This window comes from Sardina pilchardus, chromosome 24 (assembly GCF_963854185.1).
Source record: "Sardina pilchardus chromosome 24, fSarPil1.1, whole genome shotgun sequence".
In the NCBI taxonomy this organism is placed as follows: domain Eukaryota; kingdom Metazoa; phylum Chordata; class Actinopteri; order Clupeiformes; family Clupeidae; genus Sardina; species Sardina pilchardus.
The window spans coordinates 23,536,691-23,557,082 of record NC_085017.1 but is presented as its reverse complement, the minus strand read 5'-3'; the positions used below and the strand labels follow the sequence as shown (position 1 = coordinate 23,557,082).

The 20,392-nt window shown below is 41.1% G+C and overlaps 1 protein-coding gene across 1 annotated transcript; it reads right to left on the bottom strand.

Moving 5' to 3' along the window:
- Window positions 1–347: 347 nt before the first annotated feature.
- Window positions 348–16,665, bottom strand: LOC134073190 (solute carrier family 26 member 6-like). Its single transcript, XM_062530181.1, has 20 exons — window positions 16,526–16,665; window positions 16,130–16,269; window positions 15,783–15,893; window positions 12,637–12,809; window positions 11,780–11,944; window positions 10,296–10,448; window positions 9,350–9,429; window positions 8,058–8,205; window positions 7,729–7,842; window positions 7,392–7,469; window positions 7,196–7,291; window positions 5,719–5,825; window positions 4,584–4,653; window positions 3,975–4,067; window positions 3,344–3,478; window positions 2,426–2,650; window positions 1,139–1,303; window positions 792–846; window positions 533–678; window positions 348–371 (listed from the first exon to the last, which is right to left on the bottom strand). Exons 1-20 carry the CDS (start codon window positions 16,663–16,665, stop codon window positions 348–350), a joined length of 2,418 nt encoding a protein of 805 aa, XP_062386165.1.
- Window positions 16,666–20,392: the final 3,727 nt, after the last annotated feature.

Below are 20,392 nucleotides of genomic sequence, written 5' to 3'. Positions count from 1 at the left end.
CTTAAGTTCGGATAGACAACTATCTTGCCAGTAGGCTACTTCAAAGGGTCTGCTGTTCTTGCGATTAAGGCATTGGGCATATATATATATATTTTTTAACTTCTACTGTGGCAATCAATTCGAAAACAGATATTTCCCACAGTTCTTGACTGTGACTGGCTGAATCGCGTTCGATGCCGTTCGATTAGCCTAGGTTAGCATAATTCACTGGAAGTGGGCTACATCATTAGCATACTGTAACTCTCCAAAATGTGACAAAATAAACTTCCTAACACCTCTACAATATTCTTTTGACTTCTGGGACCGGTCTTCCTCATAAGGAATGGAATAGTTGATGGCTTCCAGTTTTAGAACCTGGTACTAATTTCGTCCTGTGAAGAGAGTTTTGAGATAGATCAGAGAGGGAGACTGTGTACATTTATTCATTCTTTTTTTCTATTACATACAAAACCAGGTTACATGGCAGTGATAGGGTAGAGGGTAGAATAGTAATAGGTAGGGTAGAAGAATTGATTGTCGGTTGTTCACTCACCTGTATAACATCCTTATTTGGGGTTAAGGCATTATCTCTGTAAAACTGACTGTTCACCACGGCATCATGGACTGTGGGAAACAGGCACTCTTTAGTGATGGAATCTGAGAAGAATCCGCCACACTCCATCTCTTGTACTACAGAGGCTGGAGGAAAGTGAGGAGAGGGTTATTCACATTGGTGATGGTCTTAAGAGGAATAGATATCAGACTGTATGTGTAGACAACCTCTGAAGGAATGTATGACTGATTTGACTAACCTTGGCATCCAGCCAAGTAAACATCCACGTCAATCTCACAATAATCTTGGATAATCTGGAAAAGAAGGGAGTACGCCTACATTTCTTGGAATTTAATTAAAAACTTGATTAAACTACAAAATGAATTAAAAACAAAATTGCTTATTATTTGCTTTATCCCTCTCTCTCTTTCTCTGTTAAATACTGTGTGTGTGTGTGTGTGTGTGTGTGTGTGTGTGTGTGTGTGTGTGTGTGTGTGTGCGTGTGTGTGTGTGTGTCTATTTCTTTTATCCAATAAAATATAAACAACTTCTTTTACTGCCTCCTATTACTCTTCCATTATCTACGACTTTCTCATTCCCACTTACATTTCTCATCAGTTTGATAGCCACAGTGTCAATGAAGTTGGCTGTGGACAGGTCCAGTATGATGGTGTGGATGTCCCAGGTCCACTTGCCCAGTGAGCCCCGAGATGCCTTTTCCGGGGCCGGACTGGAAGTTTCCAAAGCAGTTTGCTTGTCCTTTGTCGCTTTCTTTAATGAGCATAGTATCAACAACTGCTTTAAACACTGTAGACCTCAGAAAAGTCCAGACCCAGCCACCTCATCTGCTAGCTGAGAAATTACTCATGTTAACCTTGATCCTAGATGCTGTATTTTCTCACTCAGAGATGTCAGAGGGTGAGAGTGAAGATTGAACAGTGAGCGTTTCAGTGAGTTAACATCATCCACTGTATCCTCACAGGGAAGTGTCCTGTTCTCTCTGTTGTACATCCTATACACACCAACGACTGTTGTAACCATCATGACAACAGGCACATTATCAAGTCTGCAGATGATTCAGATTTTGTCAGCCATCTCAGTGCACATGAAAATGATCATGGTCCAGTGATTGATGATTTAGCTGCCTGATGTGAGAATGCCTTCCTTAAGATTACAAAAACTAAGAATATGTCCATTAATTTCAGACGTCTTCTCAATGTCCCCTGTGCTTCCAAGGTCCAGGACACAGGCACCGTGCCATATTACAAATATCTGGGCACCTTGATTTATAAGTGGCTTAATAAAGCGACCTGAACACTGCTTCTATGTTCAAGAAAGGCCAACAACAACTCTTTGCACTAGGAAACTTACCAAATTCCAGGTGAACAAAGCATTAAAGGTGCTGGCAAATCTGGCAGATTGAGGGGACCCTCAACCAACATTTTGAATGCCCAAATAAGGATATCCGGTATCTTGAGACCCCCCCCCCCCCCCCTAAAAACGGCTGATATATGTTCTTATCTGTTGTTGCTTTACTGACATTTTTAAGTAACAGATTTTTTGCAACTACCGTAATTTCCCGACTATTAGCTGCGGCTTATACATTGATTTTGCAAAATATCTTCCGCTATGATGTTAATACAGGGGGGCAGTTAATATGCTGTTAATAAGGTTTTGTTTTGTTTAACTTGCATAAAACACTGTCCTGTGGCTTATACACAATGCGGCTTAAATGAGGCAAATTACTGTATTCATTCTTTAACTTAGGCTGAAGCTGCTGTTTTTATTTGTGTAAATTGTTCTGTGTTTTGTGTTGTATGTTCTTCGTGTGATGTCTTCCTGCCGCATACAAATTGCCCTTTTTGCGAATAGAGAGTAATAAACTGAACTGACCTCTGTCGACCCCTCAGTGTTAGTGTCCGGGTCCATGACTGTCGAATTGACCCAGTTGTTCTGAGCTGTGTCCAAACTAGGAAAGTCAGGAGAATAGTAGGGTAAAACTGTGTTCTTCTCTTGTAGTTGCCCATCCTCAACGGCTTCTTTTATCTCGACTCCATTTTCCTTCCAGTGTTCTTCTACTTCCTCAGTCTTCTGAGATGCTTCCTTAATAGACTTTGCCTAATGTGGAAAGGAAGAAAATGATGATGGATGTATTCATAATCATAATGTTAATTTATGTATGTATTGAAGGTGCAGTCAGTGATTGTATGCAATTTCAAACCCATACCATTTTATGTCACATTCAGGAGACATCTCCTCACGATTCCGCTAATAGATAATCAGTCTCTCCCTGTATCAATTCTTCACACTACTCCCATCAAGCCGCAGATATAGAGCACTGACCTGGAGCCTATACTACAGAGGTGCGTTCAAATTTGGCAAATAGTGGCGAATGTTCGTGGTGAATATGTTTTCTTTGAACAGTTAAATTTGAACGATTTGGTATTAATATTCCATTCTAACAGTAATTGCATTGTTGCGCTCGTTAAACTCACGTCCAGTTCCATTGTATGTTCGCGGCGCACCACCTCCTCAGACTGTTTGCGATAGTTAGCAAACGTTCGCCAAAAACTCTAGGCTAACGGAATACTGTTTGCGAACGTTCACAAACGTTTGCCTATGTTCGTGAACTTGAACGCACCTCTGGAGTCTATCTATCTATCTATCTATCCATCTAGTATACTGTATTGGATAAAAGAGATAATCAGAAATGTGTTCAGATTGAAAAGACATTGAACACTCATAGAATGAGTAAGAATACAGAGTGTATGAACCAACAGTGCTTCATATTTGAAATCAGGTAAAACGTACCAGTCTTTTGGCCTCCTTCTTAGCCTCCTTCTTGGCCTCCTTCTTGGCCTTTTTTGCAGCTTTCTCATCTTGACGTTTCTGCTCTGCCTCCTCTCTCCTCTTGTAGGCAATCATTTCACTGATGTCTAGTCCACTCTATATAGAGCAGAGGAAGGAACATGAGTTTGACGTGTGATTTTGTGTGATCAAAGGGTCATGTATCTGAGGGGAACCATCTGATCATTAGACATAGGCCCTGTCCACACAAAGATGAGTAAATATGAAAACACATGATTATTTCTCTGTTTTGCTCATGTATCTTCTTGGCTATTCCAACACCGAAAATGATACTTTTTGAAAACTGAGGTGCACATTTGTGTGTGTGTGTGTGTGTGTGTGTGTGTGTGTGTGTGTGTGTGTGTGTGTGTGTGTGTGTGTGTTTCAGATATGATGATGGGAAGTTGTTATGATACTGATGAGACATCATCAACAATAAACACTTTCATGGTGTTTTGCATCCAATCAAAAATTATATATGAAAATTACAATATGGACGAAGATAGTTTTCACTGAAAATGTGTGTATTATCTACCCATCTTATTGTGGAGGTTAGTATTTAAGTATTGTGAATAGTATTTTAGATTGATCTAACCTTATTCTGTAGGGCCTCCAAATAAAATTCTGTATTGGCAAAGTACACTGTAGCTGAAGAGTGGAAAATGATGATACCTGGGACCTCTTTTACCTGCCGAAGAAGAAAAGCTATGATAAACTAGAAAAGCACTCAGAGCACAGACCTCCGCCTGTATTGTTCTTCCTAGGTTGTCATACATTTGAACCTAAACTATTCAGATTGCCACCACGTGGCCATACCATGCCATTACACCACTAAGCGAAACACATAAACGGCTCCGGAATCCGACGGAATCCGACGGAATTACGAATCACTCAGTTTCACTCGTTTCTTCACTCGTTCCTTGGGTCATGCCTGACATTCATCCATTACTTTTTGAGCTATCTTGCTAACAAACAGACAGACAGACAAACAAACAGACAAACGCCGCTCCCTGATGAAAACATATACCTCCTTGGCGGAGGTAATAACAATGAATATTGAATAACGCATCACATGGTCCTGGTGCTTAGTTAGCTTAATTACATAATAAGGAAAGAGGGGTGACTTTATTTGTGTGCATTAGTCAAAAAGTATTAAAAGCATAGCTTTTATGACACCTGGCTGCTTGGAGTTTCAGTTTCTCACCCCTTTGTGTGTCTCCTTGTCCATATACAGTTCGGTTCCAGGAACATGACCCAGCAGAGAGTACCTAGGCCTGAAAGCAGTGAATAACAAGACATACTGTACATTTCTGCAAGCATGATTGCTTACCAACATACAGCACTGTATTTACTGTATAGCCTGGCCACTCCCATCGTTTTTTTTTACTAGTCTGGGGTGTGTTTTCCCAAAACCATAGTTGGTTGGCAATGGGAAATTGCATCACAACCAACAAAGTTGCCAACTTAGTTAGCAAATGTGGTTTTGGGAAACGCGCCCCTGGAACACAATAGTTCACTAACATTTCCCCAGATCGGTCCCCCTTTACCAGTCTGTAAAGTTTAGATGAAGTAGGAAGTACAGTAACATCAGGAATCCCTGATAAATGTGATTGGTTAGGTTGGACTAACGATTTCAAAGTTAACACTATGTTTATCGTCATGCATTGTAAAGGATTCCCAATGACCAGTGACCAGACCCACTCACTCCTAAATGAGTTTGTCTTACGCTCTCCTTGGCTTGTATTTACACTTTTTTTTCTTGTTCTTCTGGAGGATTTAGAAATGTTTCTGTTAGGTGTGGGAAACCGGAGACATTTACCAACTTTCGACCTACCAACTCCTCCAAACCAGTATCACAAGGAGGAGCTGGCAGCAGGACAGTTGGTAAATGTTATTAGCAGTCTTAAACTCCAGGTTCGCTAAACGTTGTTGGAGCTTCGTTCTATGTGTAGGGACCATGTTCAAGCTACTCACAGGCTTTGGTGCTGTTTTGAACAATATTACTGGTTAAAAAAATGCTATTTGGGAGGCGTTTAGCTCACCAGCCTTAGCCAATCCAATGCTTGCGATTTGGGGCTATAGGGTATACCGGGGCAAGCTTTGTAGTGGTTGATTAATCCTGGGGTCAATTTTGGCCAGAGTTACGCTTTAATTAAGAGTCAAAACTATCAAATTTGGTACATTTACTCTTTAATGGGTCTATTTCTAATCTATATTGAGAATTATACACCTGTTCATACATTGCTGGACATAAGTACAAAATACAAAGTTTAAGGCTGTTAATCCTGATTAGCATTAGCATTTAAAAGAATGCAGAAAGCAGAGAAGAGAAGGCCTACCTCTGGGTCCTGAAGGTAACTGTCAGCATGGCAAAGGCAACGGATGCCCCAAGACCCATGTCCAAATTTAAAAGCAGTGTGGACACCAATGTGACCAGCCATATGAGCTGTAGAGAAGTCATTTATAAATGTGGGTTATCTCACATGATCATGATAGAAATTAAACAAATGTGATGGACAATTAAAGGAGAAGTTCGGTGTGAAATTGACCTTAGCTGTACTGAAAGATGTTAGTACTTACATGTGTCCAATAGGCACCTTCGCTCACCCCCTAGCATTCCGAATTACACCGTTTTCAGCCGAGCTTGCAGTAGGCTTGCAGCTACCTGTTGGGTATAACGTAGCCTATGCAGCTAAAGATAATAATAAAAAAACACTATCCTATGGCATTCTAAACCATTAAAAAAGTTCCAAGTAACTCCACACTGCATTGGTAGACTTCTGAGGGTCCTGACTCGCAAGCTCGGCTGAAAACGGTGTAATTCAGAATACTAGGGGGTGAGCGAAGGTGCCTATTGGACACATGTAAGTACTCGCCAACATACTGTAGTGCAATTTGATTTATAAATAGCTCTCCATCCCTGCACCAATACCTCATAGAGGTAGATCAATCCAACACAGGTCTTGGATAGTGTTTTTTTATTATTATCTTTCATACAACATGTTTTAAACTGTAATCATGCTTTCATATGTCCTGCTATATTTGCACTTCTGGATGTGTACTTAAAATTTCCACTTTAGGTAAACTTCCACAGTCACTCGCCACTTTATACTTGCATATGTAGGGACGAGCCATGTACTGTAGGAGCGTATGTATGGCAATTAAAGTATTGAATTGAATCTTGAATCTTGAATCTTTCAGTACAGTTATAAGGTCAATTTCACACCGAACTTCTCCTTTAAGTTTTCTTTTCTTATCTGCTCTTGAACTATTTATGGGATGATATTAAATTTGGATAATCTAATATCTATGACTACTATCAAAATGCTGAATGCTAATAATGAATAAAGTAAAGAGAATCCTTAAACTGCAGAGATACAATGTGAAAATGTATATAGCATACAGTCATGGCTGAAAGTGTTATGCTGTTAGGGCATGCTAAAGTTGACTAAAAAGAGGAATATAAAATCATGTTTTGGAAATTGATCTTAATGCCTTAAGTAATAAAATGAGGAAATATCCAACCTTTAAGAACTTTGTGAATGAATAATGTATCATAAATAAATAAATGTTCTTCCCAAAATTCTGGGGTCATAAGTATTGGCACCCCTATGTAACCAGGTTGAATATATCCTCATTTTATTACTTAAGGCATTAAGATCAATTTCCAAAACATGATTTTATATTCCTCTTTTTAGTCAACTTTAGCATGGGGTGCCAACACTTTCAGCCATGACTGTATATACATATAGTATAGTACAGTATATGTACTGTAGTATATAATGCACTATATCTATACTTCGTATTTTAACTGACCAGGTCAACCTTGTTGCCTCTCCACAGAGTCACAATGTCATATAGCTGCTTGAACATTCCTTTAAGATTTACAACGACGATGGCAGCAAGAGCAGCCTGGAAGAGAAAATCATACAATAACTAATTTATATGCACATGCACACTTAATTGATACGTGGTGCATAATTAAAAAAAAATGTTTTAAAAAAAGTCTCACCTTAGGCAGTTCTTGGAACAAATATCCAAGTTGTAGCACTGTTACCAGCACTATCACACTAGAATAGATTGATGCCAACTGCAAAGAAACATGATGTAGTCATATAAGTGATTTTAACATGACAAGTGTTTGATTGTGTGTGTGTGTGTGTCTGTGTGTGTGTGTGTGTGTGTGTGTGTGTGTGTGTGTGAGAGAGAGAGAGAGCATCTCTGAGAAAGATGGTGTGGAATGAATGTTCCACTGCTACCTCGGTGATATATAAATATAATTAAATATGATGATTATTTGTCTATACTGCTCCCATCATGCTTTAGCAACTTGACAGGAGGAGCTTTACCTGTGTTTGGCCACCAGTACTCTCCTGGACTAGACTTCTGGACATGGAGGGGCAGACAGCGAAGCACTGGAAGAAGCCTCCCACAGTGTTACTGAGGCCCAGTGCCACAAGTTCCTGCAAAAACAACAGAGACAGGATGGAGCACAGTGAGCAAATTAATTCTGACACGAAAACAGAATGCTGCTCACTATGATCAAAAAGAAAAAAATAAACATGGTATAAATTCTGTTGTCTGCATCAGATTATGTTCACTGTGGTCAATTAGAGAGTGGTGCCCCACTGAAGTCTCAACTTTATCACAAATATTAATACATTTGTTGGAGAGGTACCTGTTTACTGTCCACTCTGTATCCATGTTTGAGCGCAAATGTTTTCCCAAGCGAGATAGAGATGGCATAAGCCACAATAGCTATGGCAAAGGCATTCCCAAAGACCTCTCCAAAGAGGCTGACGTCAGGCACAGTAGGTGGGCGCAGTCTGGAGTGAATCAATGAAAAGGCAGCAAATTAATGAGTAGACATGACAAATCCGGACAAAACACACTGTAGCCAGGGGGTCAAGGCCGTGTAGATTAGTTTAGGCATGTTAGCATGCGCCATTTTCAAGTATGGCGCCTCATGGAGCATTTAGAACCAGCTCCGTGAATGAAAATCCGTGTTGGGCACGAGCTCTCATTCGCGCACATGTTGGTGGACGGGTACCTACAGCCAATCATTACTCAGTGCGACACTCCACTGGACTCAGGTGTGCGCATGGAGGTATTATATAACTGGAGAGCGTGACTAAGTCCCGCCCTCCATTCAAATGAAAGGAGGAGGCTATGCTAGTAAATCCGGCCAATTCATAGTCAACGCCATATTGAACACTGGAGCTCTGATCCAGCGCCAGTCGGCTCTGACCATGCGCAAAGTTCCAAAGCTGGAAATGACGCATGGACCTACATTGATCTGTAAAAAGAGTCATCATCCACTTCAGGGTGGCGATAATGCACATACCTTGCTTGCCACGTAACAACAAGAAGAAAAAGTTGCTCGGGAATGCACAATAAGGTTCTCTGGAATGCTGAGGGAGCTCCCATTCACTTTGAATGGGCCTTCCCAACGTTCTGAGGTCAGTTATTTTTGTATAATGACCGCTACTAAAGTATAATGACCGCTGCCAATGGCAACGGGTTCACTCCGCAAGTAGATCATTTTTTTATTGACTTTTTATCTAAACTTTTGTCTCCCTTTTCTCTTATTGGCAAGTAGCCGTACAATAAGTGCAATACTCTGCTTCGCGTTGGGGTCCTGGTTGCCCTGTCGGTACTTATTTTCCGATAATGACCAGCTATACAGCAGTTCCATACATTATCCCTTACATACCATATATATATATATATATAGATAGATAGATAGATAGATAGATAGATAGATAGATTTAAGTAATTTAGCTGTTTAATTCAATTAAATTAAATCTTTAGTTGAGTAGGTCATTTTATTTCTACAATCATATTTCTTAAAAGGAATTGCACTTATCACACAGACCATTCACAGTATTCAGCATATTATATTATTTTATTATTTTATTCATTATATGCCTTTGCAAATAAATGTTAGATGAGGAATTTAAGCCTTCTTACCCAGAAGGGATTTCCCCGATAACAGGGATTTTGTAATCACTTAGGCCTCCATAGGTTGAAGTCAGGATTGCTATCACAATCTAGAGAAGCAGAACGGATCCATTCATATAGAAGCAAACACAAAAATATAACTTAAAATGCACGCATTATACAGTACATACAGTAACATAACAATGGGCATCTAGTGCACTCAGACCCCACACACAAACACTTTGGTCAGGAAAGCCATTAACTTAGTAGGAGAGAATGAGAGTACACCATTTTACCAGAAATATCAACACACATGACAGCAAGTCATGAACGCAAGTCTCTGGTAATTTGAAAATTACTTTGAAATCCTAAAGGTGAATATTAAAATGTAGTTGGGAGGTCTTACTGAGAGTTTAGTTGTACATCGAGAAAACGTGAGCTATAGTTTCATAAAATTGTGTACTCATTTTACTGTATTGAGTTTTTGGATTTCGCCCGGCAGCTCAGGCTGGAAACCTGCATATCCATCTCCTCTGTTCCCTGCCAGAGCCTTTGGCTCCAATCAGAAACTAGCTTATCCAAAAGACACACCGGGTCGTTGGTCTGATTGGTTGAAGGACTATCCTAGCGTACAGTCATTGGTCACGCCTCTTGTGCAGTACAAACAAAGTGCAGCCTCCCCATACTAATGTTCAATCTTAAAAGATTGAGCTTAGCATGGTGATAGCCAGACTAAGGCTCTAGGGAAGTGCTACATAAATGTAACGCGTTGTAAATGAAAAGGGCGCATGATTTAGTAAAATGGGCACACAAAAAACTGATGGGCAACTTAGCAAAACTAGTGTACAATTTAGTAAAATTAGTAGGCTACACAATGTCATTCTCTCGAGCTAAAGAGTGTAAAATCTAAATGCACTAAATGCTTGAAGACAAAATAGAAGTAGAACATGTGTGGGGAAGTGAGAGAGAAACTTACAAAGAGGAGCTCCACAGGGATAGGCACAGGCATCTTGTGCCTGAAGGCTGCATTGAATTCCTTGGCAGCAATTAAAACCACTATGGATACGATACTGACGCCAAGGGTTGGGAGGTGAGTCTTAGGCAGCAGTGAGCAAACATCGATCAGGGTCTAAAATGTGGATCACAGGATGGCATTCAGGAGCTTAGCCTGGGTGAATCCAGACAAACCTGTTGGCAAATTAGAATTTGCTCTGGAGGTTCATCTGGAAAGGATTCCATTTACGCCGTTTCCGAAAATCTTCCAGGCACATAACCAGCAGTGAAACTGAACTTAAATTGGTGCATTAAACTCTAATCAAATCATCTCTGAAGGGCAGCAAACACTTTTTACCCAGTTTACCCAGTCCCAAAGAAAATGCACATCCCATGTTAAATCCTGATGCCATCAACCCGGCCATTCGATGTGTTGAATGAACTGCTCTATCTGTCATCAAAACCAACTCCATGCCAGATAAGCAACTGTAATTGGATCCTGGGTTTTTAGTGATTCGGAAACGAGCATCAACTGGATCCTTTTCAGACTGACCAACTGTTATTCAGATTTGCTTGCAGGTTCGTCTGGGTTCACCCTGGTTAACGTGAGCTCTTAGGTACAATGATTCAAAATTAATGGCATAGCATGATAGGCTGGGTGAACCCTTCCTGAACTTCCGGCGAATCTGGATTTCACCCGGCAGCTCAGTCTGGAAACCTGCACTGCACATCTATCTCCTCTGTTCCCTGCCAGAACCTTTGGCTCCAATCAGAAACTAGCTAATCCAAAAGATGCAACGGATCGTTGGTCTGATTGGTCCGAATAACAATTGGGAGCACTTAGATTCGGCGCAGTAATATCCTCACTCTTGCACTTTCAGTTTTACTTTGGAGTGAGGATATTACTGCGCCGAGTCTAAGTGCTCCCAATTGTTATTCCGCCACACAATATAGTTATCCCTCTTACCTGCTTAGAAATGCACCACGTTTTATTTTGTCTTGCCATACTTGGTCGTGTGACTACTCATGTAACTGTATTTTAACTACACGAAGGTATTTGGTCGCTTCTAACTTCATCTCTGTTTGGATCCTAATGAATGAACTGGGCTAGCTAAGTGCTATCACCGTAGCGCCACGCACCAGAGCCAGTGAGTGCACGCATGGAAACGTTAGAGGTATGTATCAACTCGTCTTAGTTAAGGGAATAACATAGTTTAATATGAAACGGAAAATATAAAAACGGTGAAGTGTTCCTTTAGTAACACAAGTACAGTACACAACATGACATACCAGTAATTCAACCATGGTGTGCATTTGTGTTGCATGCATACAGTATATGTGTTCAGTTACGTGTACTATGTTTACGTATACTGTGGTGCATGTTTGATTTGGGATGTATAGGCTGAGCATGTGAAATACTGTTTAATAAAAGATGTAGTTTTAGTAAATGTTTATAGTTATACTAACATAGATGAGAGCAAGAGGACCACTGTAGCGAGTAGGTGAGACTCCAAACAGGTGCTTCAGCTGTGACACCACTGTATGGACAGAAGCTCCAGTGGTGTAGGCCCGTACCAATGGCTCCGACAAGTATGTGGCTACAAAGCCAAACTGCACCAGTCCCAAAAACACCTACACGTAAGCAAATCAATAATTAGTGTTAATCTGCTTCTTTACATTTCTAACTGCAGTTGAGACTAAGGAGTGGTGTAAACAAGCTGTTATGCTTTAAAACTGACACATTTTTATAAATATATAAAGGCGCAGTACTCTACATGTCCAAATTGCGTTTTTGGAAGTTAAAGTTAAGAGTTGACTCATATTACAGTAACATTGACTCACAGCAGCAGGAATCACAACAGTCGACTGATTGTCAGTCAGTGATATTCTGCTCCACCACGTTTGCCAGTTTTAAGGAGCATGAACCATATTTGCATAATAAAACATAAGAAAAGCATACATTTACAAATACATTCATGTGATCAAACTTCCGAGCATCTCTGTGATTGTACTGTAAATGTAAACATAAAAAAATGCATGTTGGTAGGAAGCTGGGATGTAGTAGTAAATTAAGAGGCAGGTAAACTGAATTCTGTGATCAGGATGAGGTGGACTGTGACATGTCACATTTAAAAGGCATTCAGAACATGTTTTATGATGGTGGAGGTTATTGTCCAATATTTATAACAATACCAGTGGTATTAAATGGTTCCTAGAGTGTTGATGAGTGGTGAATAAACTCTTTTGAAAGGAGGATAAACTGTGTTTACTTGCATTTAGCCTCCACTACATCCCTGGTAGGAAGCATACAGTAGGTTACGTACCTGAATAAATCCTGCCAGGACCGTGGTGGCAACTGCAACCTGCACCCTGCGCAGGTCTCTGGCCACGACATCTATTTCAGCAGTTGAGTTGGTGCCGTTAAAGAGGAAGTTCTCATCTGGAGCCAAATTCTCTGTCACGGTGCCCACCATGAGACTGAGGATAGTAGATGTGCCTGTTGGTGCAAGATGTGCCTGTTGGTGCATATCAATGAGAGGGCTGTCTATACGGAATACCAAATCATATTATACTGTATATAATAGAGCTGCAAGCGGTGATGGCGGGCCCCAGCACCTCCGCTGCCCGACCTGTGACATTTCGGAATCTAACAAAGCCCAAGAAAGGACCTGCACACCTTGATAGGGTTTTTTGCAGGTGCAGCTTTTTAAGGGTTGAATACTTTAAGAGGCAGGCCAAACCTAACAAAGCAACATGCACTTTGGTCAAATTCACATATCTGATGTGTGTGCTACTTGTTTTTGCATTTTTCTACATTGGAAGCACTTGCTCACCTCTTGTCAGTGATGGGCAAGCTACTTGATTTGTGTTGTGAGCTAAGCTACCAGCTACTCTGCAATAAATTCAGCTTCACTACACAGAAGCTACCACCCATGAAAATGTAGCAAGCTAAGTTACAAAATCTTGTCAAAAGTAGCTTGATACATAGCAGCTACTTTCAATTAAAACTGCAAGTCGACGCAATTGTTGTGATCAAGTCAGATAAGGGCTAAAATATGTTTAGATTGATTTATTGAACAATAAGCCTAATATACAAAAAAAAGATGCAAATCAGAGCACATTTTAGTTCTAGTTATGTAATAATGCCTTTTGAACTTGTAAATAAAATAAATGTATTTTCAAGGAAGAGATCAGAATAGAATAGAATATATACTTTTTTGATCCCGTGAGGGAAATTCAGTTCTCTGCATTTAACCGAATTAGTGAACACACAGCACACAGTGAACACACAGTGAGGTGAATCACACAACCCAGAGCAGTGAGCTGCCTGCCCAACCAGCGGCGCTCGGGGAGCAGTGAGGGGTTAGGTGCCTTGCTCAAGGGCACTTCAGCCGTGGTGGACTGGTCGGGGATCGAACTGGCAACCCTCCGGTTACAAGCCCGATGCGCCCGATCGAACTGGCAACCCTCCGGTTACAAGCCCGATGCGCTAACCAGTACACCACGGCTGCCCCTCAGTGTAGGCCTACGTGATAATAGTCGGTCGCATATCATTACAATTCATACATGGCCGGTCGTGATGTTTAAAATAAACTTTCGTTTCGCATGGCTGCATTAACCAATCAGCTGGATCAAGATGTAAGGAAAAATAGTAGCCTTGGATTGCAAGAGCAGAACGTAGATTGTATTAGAAGTGAACATCAGGTAATAGGCCTACTTAAAAAAAGATGTGCCTTAGTTTGCAACAAAAAGACGGGACATTTAAAAAGAGAACAATCCCAGGAAAACGTGTGGCAACCCTACCCCATGCGCTTGTGCGGCGGGTTGTCGTGGACACATAAACAGCCTGGCTGTCTTCCTAATTTGTGGTGTTGATGGCTGCAGGAGACGCTGATATGCATGAACATCAGAAATGTCCAGGAGAAAATAGCGACGTTACCGTCAAGCTACTGAAAAATGTGGTTATAGTAGCATCGCTACAAAAGTAGTGCCCATCACTGCCTCTTGTCAGGTGTGATGTTTAACATTGATGGCAGTCACCAGGTTGCATTACACCACAAACATGTAGGGTACAATGAAATGCTTCCAAGCTAATGGTTTATGACATAGATTTTGTGATATGCAGTGCAATGCAGATAACAGCTGGTAGTTATCCAAAAAATCTGCCTCCGGGCTACCTCCTTGGGGGGACGGGGGGCTATACCCGACGTGAATTAGGCATGTCAGTATCAGCCTTATCATAGTATCTAATAATTGGGAAAGTTTCAGACCATTAAACCAGGGTGTTGTGAATGTCTGTAACATTTACTATTTGGTTAGCTGTGTTATCTGTTAACTAATGGCCTACCATTCGTTCAGTGTGAAAGCTATAGGCGAAAGCATAAGTCCTCGAAATGAAATGAAATGAAAGTAGAAAGAAGAATGAAAGTGAAGTAAAGACTAAAAGAAGTCCAAGCCCCGAAGGTATCGGAAAAGTTGAGGAAAACCACAACTCATGTAGGCTATTAAATGCAGTATTATTGCTCATACACATGTCTGTTGTTTAGGCTACGTTGCGCGGCTATACTAATTGTCACCAGACAGTCTCACAAAGCAAAATCACAGTTTAGTAACGCAGTAACACAGCCTGCTTACGGGGAAAGTAACGGTAAAGTAATTACTGTTTTTGCCATTGTAATCCCTTTCTTTACACGTTACTTGGAAAAAAGTAATCGGATTACTGCCCATCACTGGTTTTGACCATGTCAGCGAGGCATACCTACGGTGGTTATGGGATGGGTTGACATGGCCCCTTAAGACCAACATTCAAAAAAAGGTGGTCCTCCTAGACCCTACGGTTCTTGAGATATTCACAGAAAACTGTGTCCGGCCACCTACAGGCCAGTTGGTGTATAGTAAACTAGTATAGTATGTATGGTGTCTATAGTAACATAAATCATTTTATTGTATGCCCCCCCCCCCCCCCCCCATGAATGGAATTCCACGATTTTTGCTTTTTCCTTTTATACTAAGTGGCGCTATACATGAAATGAGTGGCTATGGGATGGGTTTATATGGCCCCTTAAGACCAACGTTACATACAAAAAAGGTGGTCCTCCTATAGGTGGCCCTATGGTTCTCGAGATATTCACCAAAAACTGTGTCCGCCCTACCCTCCTTTCGGGGGATCCAGTCCGGCGGGGGGTGACTGATCAAAATGAAAAACAGCGGTTTTATGCTATCCTTGTGGGGCCACATGATCATGTTTCGTGCACCCCGGTCTTTCAGTGTCCAGAGATTCCTTGACGTAAAATTGTTCATTAGCTGTGCGGTAGTCATATTAATTAAAGATAATGAAAAATAATTGGTTATCAAATTAATTTTGTTTCAAACAATAATTTAATGAAGGCATATGAAAAAAGATAAATGCCTGAAGGGCAACACAGTAAGATTTGTTATTATTATTACAAAATGTCCCAATGTCACTTACCAATAGAGATATGTCTGGAGGTGGCAAAAAAGAAATATACCAATACAGGGAACAGGGATGTGTATAGACCATATACTGGAGGGACAGCAGCCAGCAAAGCATAGGCCATTCCTGTAGAACCCCGTGAGGATTATTTAATCATTATAGATGACTGATATTTAGCAAACACATTTATCCAAGGATCAAGTTTAAGCTATAGCCTCTGAAAAGCATCTTGAGACATTTTTGGTCCTACAGTATATACTGTTGATTTAAACAGTATAGCAGTATAGTATAACAGTATACAAAGAGAGAGAGAGAGAGAGAGAGAGAGAGAGAGAGAGAGAGAAAAATAAATAATTTCTTACCCTGGGGCAGGTGCATAATTCCAACACTAATGCCTGCTATGACATCAGGCACTGCATATTCTTTGATGGAGTATTGCGGTATCCAGTGGAGGATAGGAAAGCAACAATACAGTAGCTTCTTCAGCCTTGGCACAGTACATCTAATGGACACCATTGCAAAAGTAAATACCATGAATCCAGTCATTATAGTGTGGGTCTTCATTTCAAGATACTACTCACAAAATATAAACATAATTCACAACAGTTGTTTGCATCAATTGATTAACAATTGTTCTGCTTCAGACTGACTGATACTGTAAATGTAAAATAGTTCACCTGTAACTTGCAATTATGACATTGCAGCATTGGCTTTTTAAAGAACAAATAAGCAAAACTGTTTGTTGCAGCTGTCTTTACCTGGTGCAGTGTTTGAGACGTTCAGCAATTGAAGGTTGATTCTGCTTGTGGCCCTGCCTCTCTGATAGACTCTCCAGTCTCTGTTCATCCAGTACCGGCCTCTGAATATTAAATTCTACATTGTATTTTCCCACCTCCATTGACTTTGCTTGGTTTCACCTCCAGAGAATCTAAATAGATTGTGTCTGGCTCCTTCCATAAGATTTCAAAGTATCCATAAGGTTTCAAAATATCTTGATATATCCTCCACTTTTTTACTCTGACTGATTCCGGACTTCGGCACAATTGGATAACACTACTGTACCAATGTTTACTGACTTTGCAGTCTGAACGTTGCAGCGCTGTCAAAGATAATTAAGGGCGGAGCAAGATACTTCATGAGAAGCCACTTCCTGGAACCCGAATGGCAAGAGGGGTCAAAATCCCCCTTTATGCAGTAGGCAGAGGCAGCGACTGTTCCATTAAGGTCTATGGCCATTGGGCAATGGGCATAGATCAGAATTTCATGTATAAGCTAAGATCTTGCTTCTATAGAGTTAGGAATGTGAATTTTGGGCACGTTTCCTTCTGACCACTTCAGGTGCATTTTTGAGCATTCCAGTTGTGCTTTCGCAAACAATTCTGGATTTGTAGGGTACCAATCATGTGGTGTGTTGTGAATACATCTTGCCAATCATGTGTTGTGATTTTGCTGCAGGAGCAAGGTTGGTGACGTGAAGCCTTGCACACGTGCATTTCCACCCTATAGGTGCCCAAAACGCATTGCAGTATGGCCACAGAGTGGAGATACTTTGGACTTTGGTATAAAAAGGGCTTTGGTTTACAGGGGAGCTACACCAGACGCGTAACTGAAGTGTTTTTGCGACGCGTACGCTGCAGCTAATAATCACTCTAATCAATGGAAGTAGCTATACCAGACGCGACAGTGACATCAGCGTACATTTAAAAAAAAATAGACCGGTCTTCTAAAATGGATTTTACGCATCGCGAACAGAATGCTTCAGCTATGCGCTGGTGTACAGTAGCTCCTCTGTTAGTCATTTTCAAATTGCCTAACATTCAAGGGTACACTAATCAAGCATTCTGTGTTAGCTCTGGCAGGCCGCGCAGTCAAGCCCGCTGTCAGCTGCTGTCAGTTTCTTATTGGCTATTCCAAACCAAGCCCACATCAGCTGTTCCGCTCAGCTGACCGTTACCTTCGCTCACAAGTGGTCGCTCTCATTAGGGTGCCTTATTTAAGCTGCATCAGTCCGTTTACTATCATTGCTTTCTCTGCTCGCTGCTTTGCAAACCACCTCCTCCCCAGCACCACCTCAAAATGGTTTAACTTGAAATAATGTCATACTGTTGTCATTGTTGCTTGCTCTGTTATTGGGGGAATAGAGATATTTCTGTCTTGTGTATTTTTGACTGAAGTGGTCCTGACAGAATTATGTATCACATACCATACAGTAGGTATGATTTGTGTGAGAGTACTGTCAGATTGCAATTACACGTTATTCTTACAGGCTCAAGACGGATGTCCCTTCTGGGAACAATAAATCTGATCTGACCTATCCACAGTTCCTTCAGGGCTGGAAAGCAAAAAGTAGTTCAATCTCCACTGCAGGTGGACACTACCAGTCCATCACAGGGGTCATGCCCTGTAAGCCATGGCCCGTGTGACTTGATGGACTACATTCCTTTCTTGATCTAGGCTCATCGAAGATGGACTGAGGCAAAAATTAAACCTGTCCTGTTAGACCAAACGCTTACAAAGACCCCACACTGTCAAGCATCTGAAGCCCTTAATTGGGTCACTCACTGAGGACGGCTTGACGCCGAAACGCGTTTTTTAGGCATGGTGCTACAATAAAGAATAAAAAGATAACGAACTAGTGAGTGCGGTTCTTTTGCACTTTATTGGGTAATAACAGGACAACATTTCACTCCAGCAACTGGTCTTCTCGGTTCCTAAATGTTTGACTGTTGTTACACCCTAAAACAGATTAGTGAAACTAACTACTGTACATTTGTATATCAGTCAAACTGATTACACCCTAAAACAGATTAGTGAAACTAACTACTGTATATCAGTCAAATTTAACCAATGTGATTACTCAAAATGTGCCCAACTAACATAATAGTCAAATCAACCCATCTGAGCTTAGTAAGCATACTGAATCCTACATTAGTTAAACATTCAACCGATCACGATGGGTCAAATTACCAGCACCAGAGAGAGAGTACTTTCAAAATATATTTTTTTAAATTATAATTTTAATACATGGTGTGGCTAATTTATTTTGATGCACAAAAAATTAGTTAGTGATGTATTTTTTTACTAATTTACACCAATTGGCACTGATTGTTTTCTTTTTTCCTCTCATACTCAGATATTCTACACTAAGGAAGTAGGTAGACTGCCTGTCCTGTCACCACTGAACTGAGTGAGTATACAGTATATTAGTAGGGCCTATAGCCTTAGTGGTGTGGTCTAATTAGGTGCCTTTCACTTCAGGTGTGCGTGTGTGTGCCTTGTGTGCTTGTCTGCCTGTAGGCTATTATGTTAATTAAACTTCCACGGATATGAAGATGCAAGTCAGGATATTTGCTATGTCATTAACTAAAATAAATATTGAAAAAACAAACTCGAAAAGAACCTGTTGTGGCTTGCAGAGGATTGTCATGCAACGTTCAGTTCTGGCGGGTACTACACAAATGAAAAGCAACTAGATGCACCGCACAGCGGAACACAATATGACCGCCGCTCAGTTCTGCACATTCTCTCACAAAAATAAATTGACACTTGTCAACTTTTCCTGTAACTCCTATTTCTGCAATTTATATGCATACTTGCAGCTCATGTGTATATAAACGAGTGCGTACATGTGTTTGTTTGCTTTTGTGTATCAGACTGTGTGTGTGTCTGTGTGTGAATCTGTGTGAATGTGCGCACACGTGTGTGTGTGTGTGTGTGTGCGTGTGAATCTGTGGTTGTGTGTGTGCGTACGTGTGAGTGTGACAGTATCATTCTTAACCAGTAACCCTTTGCTCAATAGCACCATCTGCAGGCTGATGTACAGTCACTAAATGTACACATAAATATGTAATCATCTTAACTTAAGGGACTAATAAGGATGTAGTAATAACCTGTATTAGTTATGTTCAAACACCAGAAATCAGAGTAAGGTTCTAGCTTGGCTAGCGCCTACCACTTCTCAAATGAGACGTGGTCTGGCAACCCAACGTTCATTTTCTCGTATTTGAAAAAATGGGCAGATCCGTTCATTGGGCGCCACCGATGTCTGTCAAATGCGCCTGTGCATAGTTCATCTTTAGGTGCGTTTGACTTGACGAAAATCTGCGCAGATCTGACTTGATGTGATGCATGCTGGGTTAAACAGAGTGCATACTGGGACAGACGAAATGCAAACTGGTTAGAAATCATGTCCGACTTCTTGCAGTCGCGGTGGGAGTTACCCCCGTGACATCATGTCACATGTCCTTACAAGATCTCGGGAGACTGCGTCTTAGCTCAGCCAGCGCAGTTCAGCGCAGTTCGTTTTTAAGCAACTGCGCTGGCCAAAACCCACCCCAATGACGTCAGTTCAAAGTTGTGATAGGGCCGTTTGGAAGAATCTCCCCATGACGAGTATGACAGGTGTCTCGTTCTGCCTCCTTACCCAAGACACTAGAGCGGACCAAGACGAATCAGTTCAACTGCACTAAAACCAGGGTCTGGGATGGCGCTGGAGCTTATCCCTGTGATCCATCTTGCTCTGTTCTAGAATCTTTGCTCCTTATGTTAGAATCTGCTAAAATGAACAGAAATCGAACGGATACCTTCTTATTTGTGATTTCTGGAACAGCGGTAGGCTAGCCTAC